At 50.6% G+C, this 14,876-nt stretch overlaps 1 protein-coding gene and 1 long non-coding RNA gene across 2 annotated transcripts in view; one reads left to right on the top strand and one right to left on the bottom strand.

The window, feature by feature from the left end:
• Rab6b (RAB6B, member RAS oncogene family) overlaps positions 1–7,713 on the bottom strand; it is a 61,646-nt gene extending 53,933 nt beyond the window's left edge. Inside the window, exon 1 of the mRNA XM_055629854.1 lies at positions 7,283–7,713. Within this exon, the coding sequence (XP_055485829.1) occupies positions 7,283–7,352 (70 nt within the window). The 5' untranslated portion in view covers positions 7,353–7,713. The remainder of the gene's footprint in view (positions 1–7,282) is intronic.
• A 305-nt stretch (positions 7,714–8,018) lies between these two features.
• LOC129693166 (uncharacterized) lies at positions 8,019–14,441 on the top strand. The gene is made up of 3 exons (XR_008722830.1): positions 8,019–8,081; positions 9,500–9,662; positions 13,866–14,441. It is a non-coding gene; the product is annotated as an uncharacterized LOC129693166 (long non-coding RNA).
• Positions 14,442–14,876: the final 435 nt, after the last annotated feature.

Here is a 14,876-nt window from a genome sequence, read left to right as displayed (position 1 = left end):
CTTTTCAGAGCCTCCTTTTCTCCAGCTGTCAAAGGGAGGAACAACTGTGCCATCCTGGGTTGTGGCTTGCAGCTTACCTGAAGAAATGCTCCCTAAGCCTCTACTCATTCTCTAACAGTTGCAAGGTCAAGAGCGGGTGGGGAGGAGGCTCTGTCACAATTTATTGACAAAGCCGACTGGTACGTGAGCTTTAACCACATGCCGTGCCGTGTGCTCACACATTTGATCTCTGAAATTCCAGCAAGGTCATGACAACTGAGGAACATGAGTGTGCGTGGTCCTACAGCACCGCAAACACTGTCCCGGCAGTGCGGGTGTGAGCTGGGGCAGCAGCCCAGGACTCGGGAAGTCTGACACAGTGATGGAGCAGGAGCTCAGGCAGGGCCACCTTGGTCACCCACCTTGGTTCTGGCTCCTTCCCTTTCCTGAGCACTGAGTGCCTGAGAGCTGTCACCTTCCCTGCCGCCTTCATCTTAGGCAACCCATATGTGGAAGAGATGCCTTCTGGTAACAGGAAGTACAGGATGGACCAAACACACATCGGGAGAGGGGTGTCAGGGTGGAGCTGGCTGACCCCTTGATCCTAACCCCCCTCCTCCCAGGTAAGCAATTCACGGCGTGGAGAGACAGTGCCGGCCACCACCAGCCTCCTGCATGGAGGAACTGCTCCATCCTAAAGGCCCATCCTCCCTGTGCTGGGCTCAAATACCCACCTACCTTAGGCCCAGTGCTGCTGCTCTGAACAAGGATGCACCTGCCTCTGCCTCCCTGGTGCTGGGATTACAAGCATCTGCCGTCACACTCCACTTTTGGGGATCAAACTCAGCCAGCTATTCACGTTTGCAAGGTGGCTACACTCCTGACTCAGCTGTCCCCCCCCCACGCCCTGGTGCTCCAAATTCTAATTCTGCTACACCGACGGCGGGCGGGACCAGCTCTCTCCAAGCCTCTTGCCTCGTGAACCACAAAATACCAGTCACTGCATGTTTGTCACAGGGTAACCAGGGAGGCACAAAGTTCTCCTGGAGAGCCTGCAGCAGCCAGGTCTGAGCTATGAACAGCCACCTGCGGTTCACGGAGGAAGGACACAGGCAGCCGGCCTCTCTACGCATTTCTTGGAGACCACGTTAAAGAATCAATTCTGCCCTCAAGGCCACTCCAGCATCTGTATCGTTCAGGACCCAGGCCTGTCCCTTGGGTACGTCACCCCCTGGAGACAGTGCCAGGCCTTGCAAGGTACGTAGGCCCAGTTACCTGGGCTCCCACTGGTCTTGTTACCAAGAGAACAGGATAAATATGTTTTTCTGCTAAAAATAAACTGCACTATTAAAGTGATAAAAAGTATTCATGGCAACAAAAAAAAATTTTTTTTTTTACCCTTTAAAATGATCCTTCTTGGTTCCAAGCAAAAGTTAAAGAAATAATGAAGAAAAATTGACTTTTGAAGCCCAGGCATATGATATAGACCTCTTCAAGAGTCCCGAGAAGCCAGCCAGCATCGGTTCTAGAAACAAAGACTGCCTGACATTCCCAGTCCCCTTGGGACGTCAAGTCCCCAGGCCCTGCCTGGAGCCCCGTTTCCCAGCAGCCTGTCTTTCTGGCTGGAACAAAAGAGCTGCCCATCTCAGGGCGTGTCTGGTACTTCTCCCTGGCAACCCCTGCCAAGAGCGCCTCCATTTTCTCTTCTTAGAAGTGAGAAACAACAACAACGAATCACAGACAGACAGACAGACAGAGACACAAAATGCCCACGTAGTCCAATCCTGCTTATGGATTTTGCTCTTCTACCTAACCTTTCAGCTCCCTGAAGGGTTCTGCCCCACAATTTATTTAGAGAGATAGGCAGCCCTGTGTGTCCAGTAGCAGTGAGAGACACTGAGTGGGGAAGCTGGGTGTGGAGAGCAGGATGGGTGTTAACACTCATAATACCTCTCTCCCAGGTCTGCCAAGGACAGTCTGCAATGAATGTCAGGGCAACACGGACTGATTTTAGGGATGCAGCATGGAAGAAAAGGACAGGAAGCTGTTTTGTTATATTTCTAAAATGATTTATGACCATTTGGGGACTACAAATGATGACAATTGCATTATTTAAAAGCTGGTGATTATTGTGGGGACACTTTAGTTTCTTCTCTCTCCACTGCTAAGTTCTCTGTGTCCATCTATTTTTGGCATTAACATACAGGTTAACCTTAAGTCTCTGGTCAGGATGTGGTTTGGACCTCTGGTGGTAGTGGGTCTTTTTAAGAGGCAGGGCCATGGGTTTAGCACAAGTGGTAGAAAGCTTAATCTAGCATGCAGGAGGCCCTGGATTCAATCCTTGGCACTCAGGAGGTGGAGGTAGGAGGGTTCAAGGTCATTCTCATTTACACAGGGAGTTCAAAGCCAGTGAGGCCTCTATAAGACCCTTTCCGCCTTCCTATCACCAACCCTACACCCAACCCCACACAAATAAATAAGACAGACAACTGACAAGGAGGACGTTGATCCACTGAAAATGGTCCTGAGGTAATGTGACCTCATGCTCTCATAATCACTACCACCACTGTGGCCACTGTGATGTCATCTGCTATGAGAGCCTCACCAGAACTGAGCCAATGCCAGCACTTTGTCCTTGCCCCTCCAGAATGTGAGCTAAATAAATCTGCTTTCCTTACCGAGCTTGCTTGACTCAGGTGTTTCATTATAGTAACAGAAAGCACAGCTATACTCATCTCAGCGTCCATGTGATTCTCTCCTACACACTTCCTGAAACAAACAAACAAATCAAGGGCTCTATGTCTGTACCCAACATCCAAGGTTCTCTCTCTTGTGCTAGCATGGGGTGTAGGGGCAGAGGGGGAGAAAATTAAAAAAGAAAAGGCAAGATGAGCAACTTGGCACAGAGCAGTGAGGTGCTCTAGTCCAGGTCTCCAAGAGATCTGCTCTGGTCTAATGTGTCCTTTCCCACCTCTGGTAGTATAGAAATACCCCCCATATTTCTTCAGAGATATAAAGGGAGTTGGGGGATCCTTAGGAGTATCATGTCCTTGGGCATGACCATGGCAAAATGATGCAATTCTCAGGAAAAAAAAAACCCAACAAAAAACACTTCCAAGTATCCTCAGTAAGAAGCATCTGGCATGAGAAAGCGGCAGGTGCCAGGATGAAGGAATGCTCTCCACAAAGCCGCCTTGACTCCCTTCACTGGTAATCTGCTGACAGGCCATCAGCAAATCTCACACATCAAGGATGTCACCATTTTCAAATCAAGATCTTTGGTGAGCACATCCAGCCCACGGATGGGAGGAGGGAGCAAGAGGGAGCAGGAGATGACTAAGATACAATCCTCTCAAAGTGCTTTGGTCACCCACTCAGGCGCTTAAAACTCACCCCAAAATCCTTAAATTAAAATCTGTAGTTGACTGAGACAACAGAAGGGGGGGGGGGTCATGAGACAGCACGTGACCAAGTATGTTTTAAAATGCTCATTATAAAAGTCAAAGCTGCGTCCGTCTGAGGCCCGACAGGCCTGGGAGTTGCCAGGAGGAGAACATATCTGCAAGGGACAGCAGGCACATCACCAAACTCATAAAGGGCTGTTATGTGCTGGTGCGTGGGGTGGCTGCAGGGAAAATGGGGCTCAGCCTGTGGACAGATGTTCCTTAGCCCTTAATTGGAGAGGACGTGGAGGCCAGTTTCCGCTGAGTGCCAGCCACCCAGGGCCCTGACGGCATCGGGTCTCAACCTGTGGTTTTGAGAGATGCCCTGGGTCTCAGATCAGATATCCTGCATATCAGATATTTATATTACGATCCGTAACAGTAGCAAAATTACAGTTATGAAGCAGCAATGAAGTAATTTTATGGTTGGATGGGTCGCCACCACATGAGGGACTGCGTTAAAGGGTCGCAGCTTTAGGGAGGTTGAACACCACTGCCTTAGAGTCACTGTTGACCGCTGTGCAGAGCTGGAGTGAAGGGAAGAGGACATTCTCTGGAATCTACCCCTACCCCTTGGCACCCAGTCCTACAGAGGCACCTGACCTGCAGCCTCAGTCTGCAATAGCAGACGGCTCACCTTGCCTCTCTCAATTCTTCCTCCCCACCCCCACCCCCACCACACACACCGAGATGTGTCTGGTGAAGGCTAGAGCCCCTCGAAGGCTCTGGTAACTTGGGAGGAAGATGCCGACCCTGCAGGAGCACTGTCCCTCAGACATCTGCTCCTGTCCGTCTTTTTCGGTGTGCGTCTGGTATGGGTCACCCTCTTACGCTCCCCACCATTGTCGTCCATGTTAGGGCTAACCAGGAAGACCCAGACAGCTAGCTACCTGAGTACCAGCAGCACTGCATGCCCCCCCCCCACCCCCGATGCAAGGAATGACCTCACCCTAGGTCCACAGCACCAGCCCGGGATCCCACCTCGTTCGGGGCTGGCACTGCCAGCCAGTCTATAGTCCATAGGCCAGGTGCTATACCACTCATTCGGCTGGCATGCTCTCTTCAAGCCTGGAGGTATCTTCTGGCGAGTGGGCACTCAAAGGTGACCCATTTGGACCAGCTCCTTGGTACTTCTGGAGGCCTCACGCCTACCTGTGGTTGATCATCTGCCCCAAGGTAGCTTCTTCCTTACCCTGCTCCAAGCCTGACATTCCTCTTGGGAATCCAGCTGTCTCTGCCCACCAGTCTGGAGGGATGCCACCACAATACCAGGAATAGAGATCAGGAGAAGGCTGTGTCCTTCCAGCTGCCTCCGTCCCCTGTCACCAGCAGACTCAGCTCCTACAGGCAAGCTTATGTTTCAGCATTCAGGTGCATCTGGCTCAAGTGCCCTAGTATAGAGGGCAAGGGGGCCTCCAAGATCACATAGGAAGGGAGAGCTAGGGTAGGGTTTAGATCAGACGTCAGGGTCCTCCCTCCACAGCACAGGCTGCAGAGGATGCTGGGATGCAAAACTGTGCAGAGGTAAGATAGAACAGGGCGGCAGCAGCCTCACCGCACCAGGCTTGAGGATATACATAGCCTGCAACTCACAGACACCAGGAGCTCTGTAAACCTGAGGTAAACGACTCAACAATGACACAACTAAGAGGAAGGAATTATTCAGGGACTTCAGGCTGTCTGCCAGAAGAGAGCAACGTGGCCAGCCGTCAATCTCACTGCTGGATTATGTTCCAAGAGCCCAGGAACCCTGCCCCCAACCAACTAGCCGGGCATTCCCACCAGGTCACCCAAACAAGCTATTCCCGAGCCCATATTTTCTCTCAAAGAGGTTCCAGAGTTGGCTTCCCCCACTGAAGGTCATCCTATTCCCAATGACACACTAGTGGAAAATGGTAGACAGGAAGTGTGGATTCCTGCTCCCAAAGTGCTCACAACTCACAGTGGGTCTCTGGACAAGCCCTCCCCATTCCCTGGAGCTCTCTCCCCACATGAGCACGCAGGGAAAGGTAGGCTCTCATTTCTGTGACTTCAGACCTGCAGGGTTTGTCAAAACTCTTAGCAGGGGGTTTCTGCCCATCAGCCCAGTTTCTAAGGGAGCCCAGAGTTTTCACTCAAACTCACCACAAATGATTCTTTATGGAACTGTGTTCAGGCTTGGAATAAACAAATATTCTTTGAGACTCTAGCAAAAGTCTGGGTTCTAGGGTAAAAAGGAGGCATAAGGGCTGCTTCCGGCCACTCATTATTCAGAGACACAAACCGAGTGTCAAAGAAGCCTCAAATTAGGCAAACAACAACACAGTTGAAACTTCCATCCCAAGGCTGTTGTACCCTGCAGGTTTCCTCCAAGGGCTGAGGTGTATCCAAATCCTTTCCACACAGCAGGGAATGGAGGTGTCCTTTGTGACACGGGGATCTAATCAGACCCAGCTGTCTAATCCAGCTGCTTGGGGTGTGATTGGAAATGTCCCAAACCCAGCTCTCCAGGACAGGCAACCACTTCTACCACCGGGATCCCAAGCCTCCATCTCAGGTACTGAGCAGACAGGAGGTGGCCATGTGACCTCCACAGCCCACAGGAACACGTCATAGCTGCACTGTGCCTGAGCCCTCCAGGTCCTCCCACAGCCTTCCTTCTCTTGGCCTCTAAACCAGCTAGCAGGACTGGTTTACAGAGCTAGAGCTGGGGATCCCGCCCCCCTGGGGATCCCCTTCTCCTCCAGCAGAAATGCTCAGAGCCCAGCCTGTCTCTTAACCCTCTGGTGATGAGGCTCCTGGACCGAGGCTCTCGTGGAGCCAGCCACTCCTTTCTACAGGTATCAGAGGGGTCGCTGCTCTTCAATCTGGGCTTCCCACCTTGGACCAACCTGGGGATTGGGGAGGCTCCTGAGGAGCAAAGAAACCCTCAGTCTCCCCTTCCTTGGGCTCTGGCTGGCTGCCACGGTGACCTCCCCTCCCCCAAGAAGGGCGGTGAGCTGGGAGATGGGGGGTGGGAGAATCCACCGGCTCCACTGATGCTCTCTGGAGGGGGCAGGGAAGCTAGGCAGGGCGTGTCGCCTAGGCCTTTCTCTGCCCACTGCCAAGCTCCTTGACACGAGATGCCTCTGTACCATCCCCCAAGTCATCTGCTACGGGGAGAATCTTCACTCTCACGATCCACACCCCTGAGCCCCAAAGAGGCTAATGCATTAGCGAAGGACACCGGGTCTAGAATCTTCTGCCCATTTGGCTGTAAGACACAGGAGCTAAGTGCTAAGTGCCCCGTTCCTCACCTGCACCCACTCTTTTCAAAAAGGGACAGGTGTGTCCCCCATTTCCCAGCGACCATCTGCTCCTGAGCTGAACCGGTCCAGGCAGGGTCCGCATGGAACCCCTCGGGCGCAACCTTGAGGAGGGGGCAACCAGCCCCCAGCCCCACCTCACTCTCTCAAGAGAGGCTCCTGTCCCCTCGCCCACATCCTCCGCCGGGACCCAGACACCTGCAGGGTGCTCCGCAGCCGGTGCCGCAGTGCGAGCTAGTCAGCGAGCCCGCGAGCCCGGCGCCCAGAGCTGCCGAGCCAGCCGCCGCCCTCAGTCCTCCCGGAGGCACCTGCACCGGGTACCCCTACCCAGATCCTACCCTCACCCTCATCCCCTGACCCCGAAGCCATCTCCATCCTTTCCCCGCGCTCCGGGTCCTCCCCAGCCCGGCCCCGCCCGAGCCGGCCCCTTCTCTCCATCTGCATCCCTCTCCTCCACCGGGGCGTGGAAGGGCCTCGGCGAGTCCGGGCTGGGAGGGTCCCCAGTGGGGTAGTTGAATGGGCGGCGTGGGGAAAGAGGACTCGGCTCCGAGCCGAGAGAATACGCCGAGTACTCACCGCTCTGCTCCCCCAGGAACACCAACTTGAATTTTCGCAGCGGGTTCCCAAAATCTCCCCCTGCGGACATGGTGCTGGCAGCTGGGGCCGGGAGAGGAGGAGGAGGAGGAGGAAGCGGCGAAGGAGCAGGGAGGGGAGAGGAGGAGGGCGAGGGGAGGCGGCGGGCGGTGCGGGAGCCGGAGGGGGAAGGGCTGGCTGCGCGCGCCCCTGACTCCCCAGCTGCTGCCCGGCCCCGGCCTGCGGCTGCGTGTCCGACGGCGGCGACGGCGGAAAGGGAGGAGGCAGGGTGCGCGGCGCAGCCAAAGGTGGCGCTGGCTGCACGGGCGGCGGGCGCGCTGTGGACGCCCGAGGCTCGGCGCGGGCAGGGAGGCAGGCACGGGCGGAGAGGGGTGCAGGGACCGAGCTGGGCGGAGAAGCGCTCTCGGAGCAGCGCCACGCGCCCCCTCCCGCCCGCCTGCTCCGCCCGCGCCTGCGCTCTGCGCGCTCCCCAGCCTCTGATGTCATGCGGGGCTCGTGGGTTTGCGGGGCTGGGATGTGGGGAGGCGTGCGCCAGCACCCCCAACTCCCCGCCGCCGCAGCCCGCCCTGGAGAGCCACCTCCCCTCGTGCCTACGAAAGGTGTCCCTTTAGGGCGGTTCGCTCTGCCTGGCTACTTCTGTCTCCCTCACCCACTTGGGGGGCGGGGGGAGACACGATGTGGTCAAGGAGACATTTGCCTCTGGTCTTTGACACCTAGATGCGGGTCCTTTCCTCCTTCTCAGACACAGATGCGCAGAACGGTGGTCGGACAGGGCGGGAAGGTAGGAAAGGGCCAGTGTGTGGTATGGTGGTGAGGAGGAAGAAGTGCAGATACCTGGCGCAGACTCGGGGTGGGGCTCCTCTGTCGTCCCTGGTGGCCTCTAGCTCGCTCTCTCTGGCCCAAACTCTTCACGGGGAGGGGTCTGTGCTTGTCCCCCCGCAGAGCTGGCCAGAGGAAGAGATGACTCCCTTACAGGACATGCTGACGGCAGACCCACTGGTTTGAATCCTAACCTGTTCCGTGGGAAAGAAGGCCTGGAGGAAGTCAATTCCACTAACCCCAGGACAGCGCCCTGCTTTTTTTTGACCCTGAGGCCACCAGCCCAATCACAGTCTTCCGCCCCTCTAGTTAGGTTTATTTGGGTAATGAGCCCCAAGACCCATCTCCTATTCACCTCTGTGCTTGCAGGGCACACACAATGGGGTGAGAGCAAAGAGTCACCGCCAGACTAGGACTAAATGCACCCCCCCAAAACAGCCCAATCTAAAACATCCGGTTAATTGAGGCTTTACAAAGCCCCACTCTTTCTCTCCTGCCACCCGCTGGTCTCGACCTTGTGGGGCCATTCAGGGAATGCTTGTTTGGGAACGTTCGGAATGCATAGTGTGTGTGACACAAAGAGAGCCAGGAGTGTAATGCACCCCCAGGCCTACAGATTTCCCAGGGGACGTTTGTGAATTTACCCAGAATGTACCCACTAGAGTCTCCCACGGCCTGTTAAAGCCTCACAGGAAACTCAATGGAAACAGCCGCTGAGTTTCCACCCCATGTCCCAAGGACCTTCACTCAGAGCTTAGGAAGTAGTTGCCGAATGCTCAGATCAACGTCTAAAACTCAAATCGGAGTAACTGTTCTTTTCTCGAGGTCTTCATTGGTTTGGAGTCCCTGGGGTTGGAGGTCAGCTCCCTGAGATGCAGTAAGCATGCTGTGTTTAGCACAGGGTTCAGGATAACTCTCCCAGCTTTCACTCCACTCCTTGCCCTGAATTAACTGCGGTCTCAGGAATCAGCATGGGCTGAAGGAGTTCAGGCAGGTGTATCCACAGGTCACATGGCTTGTGAGATAGCTATGAATGCACCCCCAAGGCCGTACTCTTTTATATAAAACATTATGAGATATCGGGCTGAGTTTTAATTTTATTTTTTGCAATCTTCTTGTTATTGTCCTTGGTTCCATTTTGTGGTTTTCTAGTGTCAAGTTTGTAGCAATGTTGTGTCTCAGTGTCAAGAGGTTGGACACCCCACCCCTGTTCTCTTACTCCCACCCCCTCTCCCCCCTTCCCCCCCCCCCCCCCCCCCCCCCCCCCCGTCTCCTGCAAAGAGGAAACTACTCCTAAGCCATAGCCCTCCCTGCCTGTGATTAAAAGGCCAGTGGAGGCCCAGGCACCCACGGAGGTCACATTGTCCCTTCTCCTCACAGCCTCTCATGCTGGCCTTGAGGACATCACTGAGGCAGGAGAAAGCGAGGGAGGTGTGATGGAGAAAGCAAAGTCTTCAGGGAGAGCCTCCCTCAGTCCTGACCATACTTCTCTCATCATGTGACCCTGTGCCTTCTCTCTGAATGTCTGGTCCTTCACACACAGGTAGGGTGGGCATTTGGGAAGGAGGAATGAGGCAGGGGCCCTCTGGGCACCTCTAAGCCTCTGGGGCGGGTCATGGGGCCAAACTCCAAGTCCAACTGGGCTCAATGTGTTCAAGTCCAACCATGGACCAGACTATATGGCAGGATTCTTCCAGTGAAGATGCCTCTAGTTCTAATGATAAAAGCTCGGTCTGCTGGCCTGGCTCCTGTAGTCTGGACAGGGCTCGCGTGATCTTCAGGCTGTGGGAGTCCTAGCCTCAGACACTAGGAATCTGCTCTGTTCCAAGCCTCTCTCCTACAGTTTCACTCCTTTTATCTTTTTTGGGGAAGGGACTATCCTTATTCTGTCCTGGGGTATCAGAAAAAGTAGCTACTATAAGCGTGGAGTTGGCAACCCCATTAGAGAGAGTTTCTTCCACATAGCATCCGTTGAGTAACTGGATGGGAAACATGGGACGAAATGGCATCACCTGCTTCCTAATATTTTTCATGCCCCTGAGTGTGTCCCCCCCACACTTTTCTTCTTTTCCCAACTCAGAGAACCCAAACTCTGGCTTCTCTTTCAGCTGCAGCCTGCTTAGATGAACCTCTCAACACTTCCGTTTCTTTTGAGTCTTTAGAATTTATATTTCAAACTCGGTCCTATGACTTGCACTTTCCCTCTCATCCTGCTCCCAAGATTCCCGTTGCGGTACAGAGGCTTTCGTTCCCACGACTGCTTAGTATTCCGCTGTCTGCCCCAATTCGAAACCATTTTCAGTAAAAATGTGTCCAGTTTTTAAAGCTTAAAATAATTCTAGACTAACATAGAGGTTTCAAAAAATAGTACAGGAAGTTTCTATGTATCTTCATCCAACAACCCCACGATAACATCTTACATAACTACAGTACCTTAGCAGAGCCAGGAAATTAACCATGGAAAGAGCACCCAGCCCTCTTTCTGCTCTGCAAATGGTATGGATAGGAATGTTCTCTGTCAGTCTCCTGATGCTCCCATGAAAAGGTTCCAAAGCTCTGCATGGAGGAGATATGTCAGGAGGTAGAACCTAGCACACACTTTGATCACACCAAAGATCATTGCCAGAGCATATACCTACCTTGCTCCCCATGTTTCTTCATGTTCTTCAAAAAGATCTTGGATAACCACCCTTGGCTATTTACGTTAAAAAAAAAAAAGTACCACAAATTACTCTTTATTTGGAAGTCATTATATGTTCACAAGCAGTTGCAAGAAAGACAGACCCTGTGGGTCCTTTATCTTTGCCCCCCTTCCTTCATGGTAGCATCTTGCAAGTTTGTTGTCACAGCCTGTATATACACAATCAAGAAGAAAGCATTCCCATCACCACGAGGACCCTCCGGTTCCCACTCTCAATCACTGAACTACTTAGTTTTCTTAAACTCATCATCTCAAGAATCTGAGCGAAATGACATATTGTGTCATGTTAGAGGGCTGGCTTTTCTTTTCTACTCAGGGTAAGTCCATGGAGATTCCCAAGATCCTGTTTGCTCATCCCTTCAGCACCAAGAGATAATGCTATGGTGTAGACCACAGTGGCTTGCTTATTCCCTGAAGAAACCTTACTTGATTATAATAAGCTATTCTTTTATATATAAAAGTTAAATTTGACCTAAAATTTGCCCCCCCCTTTTTTTGTCTGCTTTTGTGAGTGATGTTGGCCTGCGATATTTTTCTCTTATAATATCATTTGGTTTGGGTAGCAAAAGTCATGCTTGGCCTCACAAGATGAACTGAGAAGTACAAGGGCGTCATCAGTTTCTGGCAAGAGTTTGTACAGAATTGGTATTACTTCTTTAAAAGTTGGATGGAAGGACTCAGGAGATGAGTCAGCGCTTAAGAGCATTTCCTGGGCTTCCGGAGAACCAGAGTTCCATTCTTAGCACCCACATCAGGCAGCTCATGACCAGCTCAAGGGGGCCCTGACTCCCTCTTCTGGTCTCCATGGGCACTCACACACATGTAGTGCACACTCACAGACACATATAAATAAAGATTTTTGGGTTTTTGAAACAGGGTTTCTCTGTGTAGCTCCGGTTGTCCTCTGTAGAGCAGGCAGACCTCAAACTCAGAGACCCATCTACCTTCGCCTCCTGAGTGCTGGGATTAAAGATGTGAGCCACCATGCCCAGATAAGATTTTTGTTTCCAATGGGAAAAAAAAAATAAGTTGCTTGGAATTAACTAATGAAGCCATTAATTCTTGGTTTTTCTTTATGGGAAGATTTAAGAAATACCAATTCAGTTTCTTCAGTAGAGACTAGGCTCTTTAGCTTATTTGTTTTCTTGAGGGATCACCAACAGTCAGTATCTTTCAAAGAATTTTTCCACTTAAGCTGTCCAATTTATTTATGTGAAGCTATTTGTAATGTTGCTTTATTAATCGTTTAATATGTAAACTCTGTAGTGATATGTCTCCTCTTCCAGATATTGACAGTTTATGTATGTCTTCTTCCCTGCCTCCATCCCCACCTCCCAGAATTCTGTCTAGAGGTTTATTGATTGCCTTGATCATCTTAAACAATGCACTTTTGATTTATTGATAGTATTTGTTGGTTTACCTTCTGTGATTCTTGTGCAGACAGCCATAGCTGCTGTGAGCTCATGAGTGCAGGGGTCCTGTCATATACAAGAAAACCAGAAGACACTGTTTTTAGCGTCTGGATCTTACAGTCTTTCTTCTCCTTTTGCATGGTGTTTCCTGAGCCTTGGGGTGGGTGGGGGAAGGGTGTCAAGCACAACAGTTTGAAGCCATAACCCTCACTGTGATTTGTGTGAGAAATGTCTCCCATAGGCTTACCTATTTCAACTCTTGGCCTCTGGTTTTGATGGAATCTTTGGAAGGTGGAACCTTACAGTAAGAAGTATGTCAGCTGGGCCTGGCCATCAAAGCTTATAGCCTTGTCCCATTTCTAGTTGTTGTCCCCCCCCTTCTCTGTTTGTGGTTGGAGATGTGATCTTACAAACTCCCTGCTGAGGCAATCAGCTACCATGCCTCATCTGTCATTATGGACTCTCCCGCTGGAACTGTAAGCCAAAATTAGCTCTCTCTTTTGTAAGTCATGTCTGGTTGTGGTGTTTTATCCAGCAACAGAAAAGTAACTAATACACTCTTTCACTTCTTCTCCCCGTAGGCTCATGACCACAGAACATGCATTCATTCCAACGTTAAAGGTCCCCATAGTCTTTAACAATTTCAATATTTTAAAAATCCAAAGTCTCATAACTGTCAGCTCCTATATAATGATAATAATTATAATAACACATTTCCAACATATAAAGACACGGAGTGAATATATTTAAAAATGGAAGAACCGGGGCATAGCAAAGACCAATCACACCAATGCAAAACCCACCAGGGCAAATAGCAAATCCTGCAGCTTCCTGTCCAGCATCTGGAGCTGGTAATGTAATCAACTGGGTTCTAAAAGGCTTGGGCAGCGTCACTCCTCTGACTCGGCCACCTGTAGCACACACAGATTCTCTCCTATGCCACCTCCCCTCCATGCCTGCCGTTCCCCTTGACAGACAGATGTCGCAGAGTTCTGACAGGGCTGACATCCTGAGGTCTCAATTACAACCAAGGCTTCACCTTCACAATTTGACACAATGGTGTCTTGGTACCTCTATTCAGAGACCCCGGCCCTGCTACACACTGCCAGGCCTCGGCCTTTCATCAAAAGTCTTCAAATTTTCTAACCTTTACGCTGTCAGATTCAGCTACTAGCTTGGGATGGAGCCTGGTACCCCTGAACCATTGTCATATCAGCTTCTGTGTGTTGGCCTTGGGGAAACACTTGTGTAGGCAGTTCCTTTCAAGGAGCAGGGAATTCCTTGAAGTCAGGCTTTCTTCACTTAAATGAACTGGATCTTCCAAAATCGAGCCTCCTATGTATGAGGTTATTTGCCTTCGGGAATTTTTTTTTTTTTTAATTGTAAGCTAAAATGAACCCAGTTCTAGTTTGGTTTCTATTCCTGTGATAAGCACCAGGACCAAAAGCAAACTAAGGAGGAAAGGATTTATTTTACCTCCCAGACTACAGACAGTCCATCACTGAGGGAAGTCAGGACAGGAACCGGGAGGCAGGAACTAAAGCAGAGGACATAGAAGAAGAGTGCTTACTGGCTTGCTCCTCATGGCTTGCTGAACCTGTTTTTTGTTTTGTTTTTGTTTTTGTTTTTATAGAATCCAGGATCACCTACCAGGAGTGGTACTGTTCCGAGTGGGCTGGGTCCTTCCTACATCAGTCAATGAAGAAAATGTCCCTACGGACTCGCCTACAGGCCAATACGATGGAAACATTTTCTCTGCTGGGGTCCCCTCTTCCCAGATGGCCCATCTTGGTTGAAGGTGACAAAAAACTAGCCAACACAAACCCTTATGTTTTTATCAGAGTATTTTACCACAGTAACAGGAAAACAAACTAAGGCATGGTTGTGCCATTAATTTACAACAGAGCTCGACTCACCTATGAGTCTGCATCCTACTTTGGGCTCTCCTGACAGGCTAGTTTGCATGTGACATTTCCATACTGTGAAACTATTTATTGTACTAATCCTACAGCTCTTGTATGACATGTCCACTATCACAGCACCACACAGAACAGTCCTTGGAGTCCCTTCTCTCACTCACAACAATAAATAAACCCCTTCTCCCCAGTCTCAGGCAGCCACTGACCTGCTTTCTGCTCCTTTGGCTTTGTCCTTCCAAGAATGTCACACAAATGGGATCATTCAATACAAATAGTCTTTGGGATCTATATTATCTCACTTAGAAAAACTGGTTAAGCGTCATCCATTTTGTGGACGGACTAAATTGTTCACTTATTTTTATTGTTTGGTAGTATTCCATTATTTAGATAGGTTATTGTTTTTTTTTAATTTTGTTTCTCAATTACAGCACCATTTTATTGTTTCAAATTGGGGAGATTATAAATAAGGTTGCCATCTATATTCACATACAGATCTTGGTGTTAATATATACCTCTGGGCCACTGGCATGAGTGCCCAGGAGTTATATTTTTTCTGTCATACGACTAGCTTTGAAGAAGTTTCTGGGCTGTTTTCCACAAAAACATGGCTAATATCAATATCAAAACTTAAACACCGAAACAGGACAAAATATTTTCCTTTAAAAACACAGCTTTATAATTTTTATGGAGTGTAATTTGCTCTAATTGTTGCATTACATAACCTA

This window comes from Psammomys obesus, unplaced genomic scaffold (genome assembly GCF_907164565.1).
Source record: "Psammomys obesus unplaced genomic scaffold, mPsaObe1.curated_primary_1811, whole genome shotgun sequence".
Taxonomy (NCBI): domain Eukaryota; kingdom Metazoa; phylum Chordata; class Mammalia; order Rodentia; family Muridae; genus Psammomys; species Psammomys obesus.
Note: the sequence above shows the minus strand (reverse complement) of the source record. Positions and strands in the feature narration are given on the sequence as shown.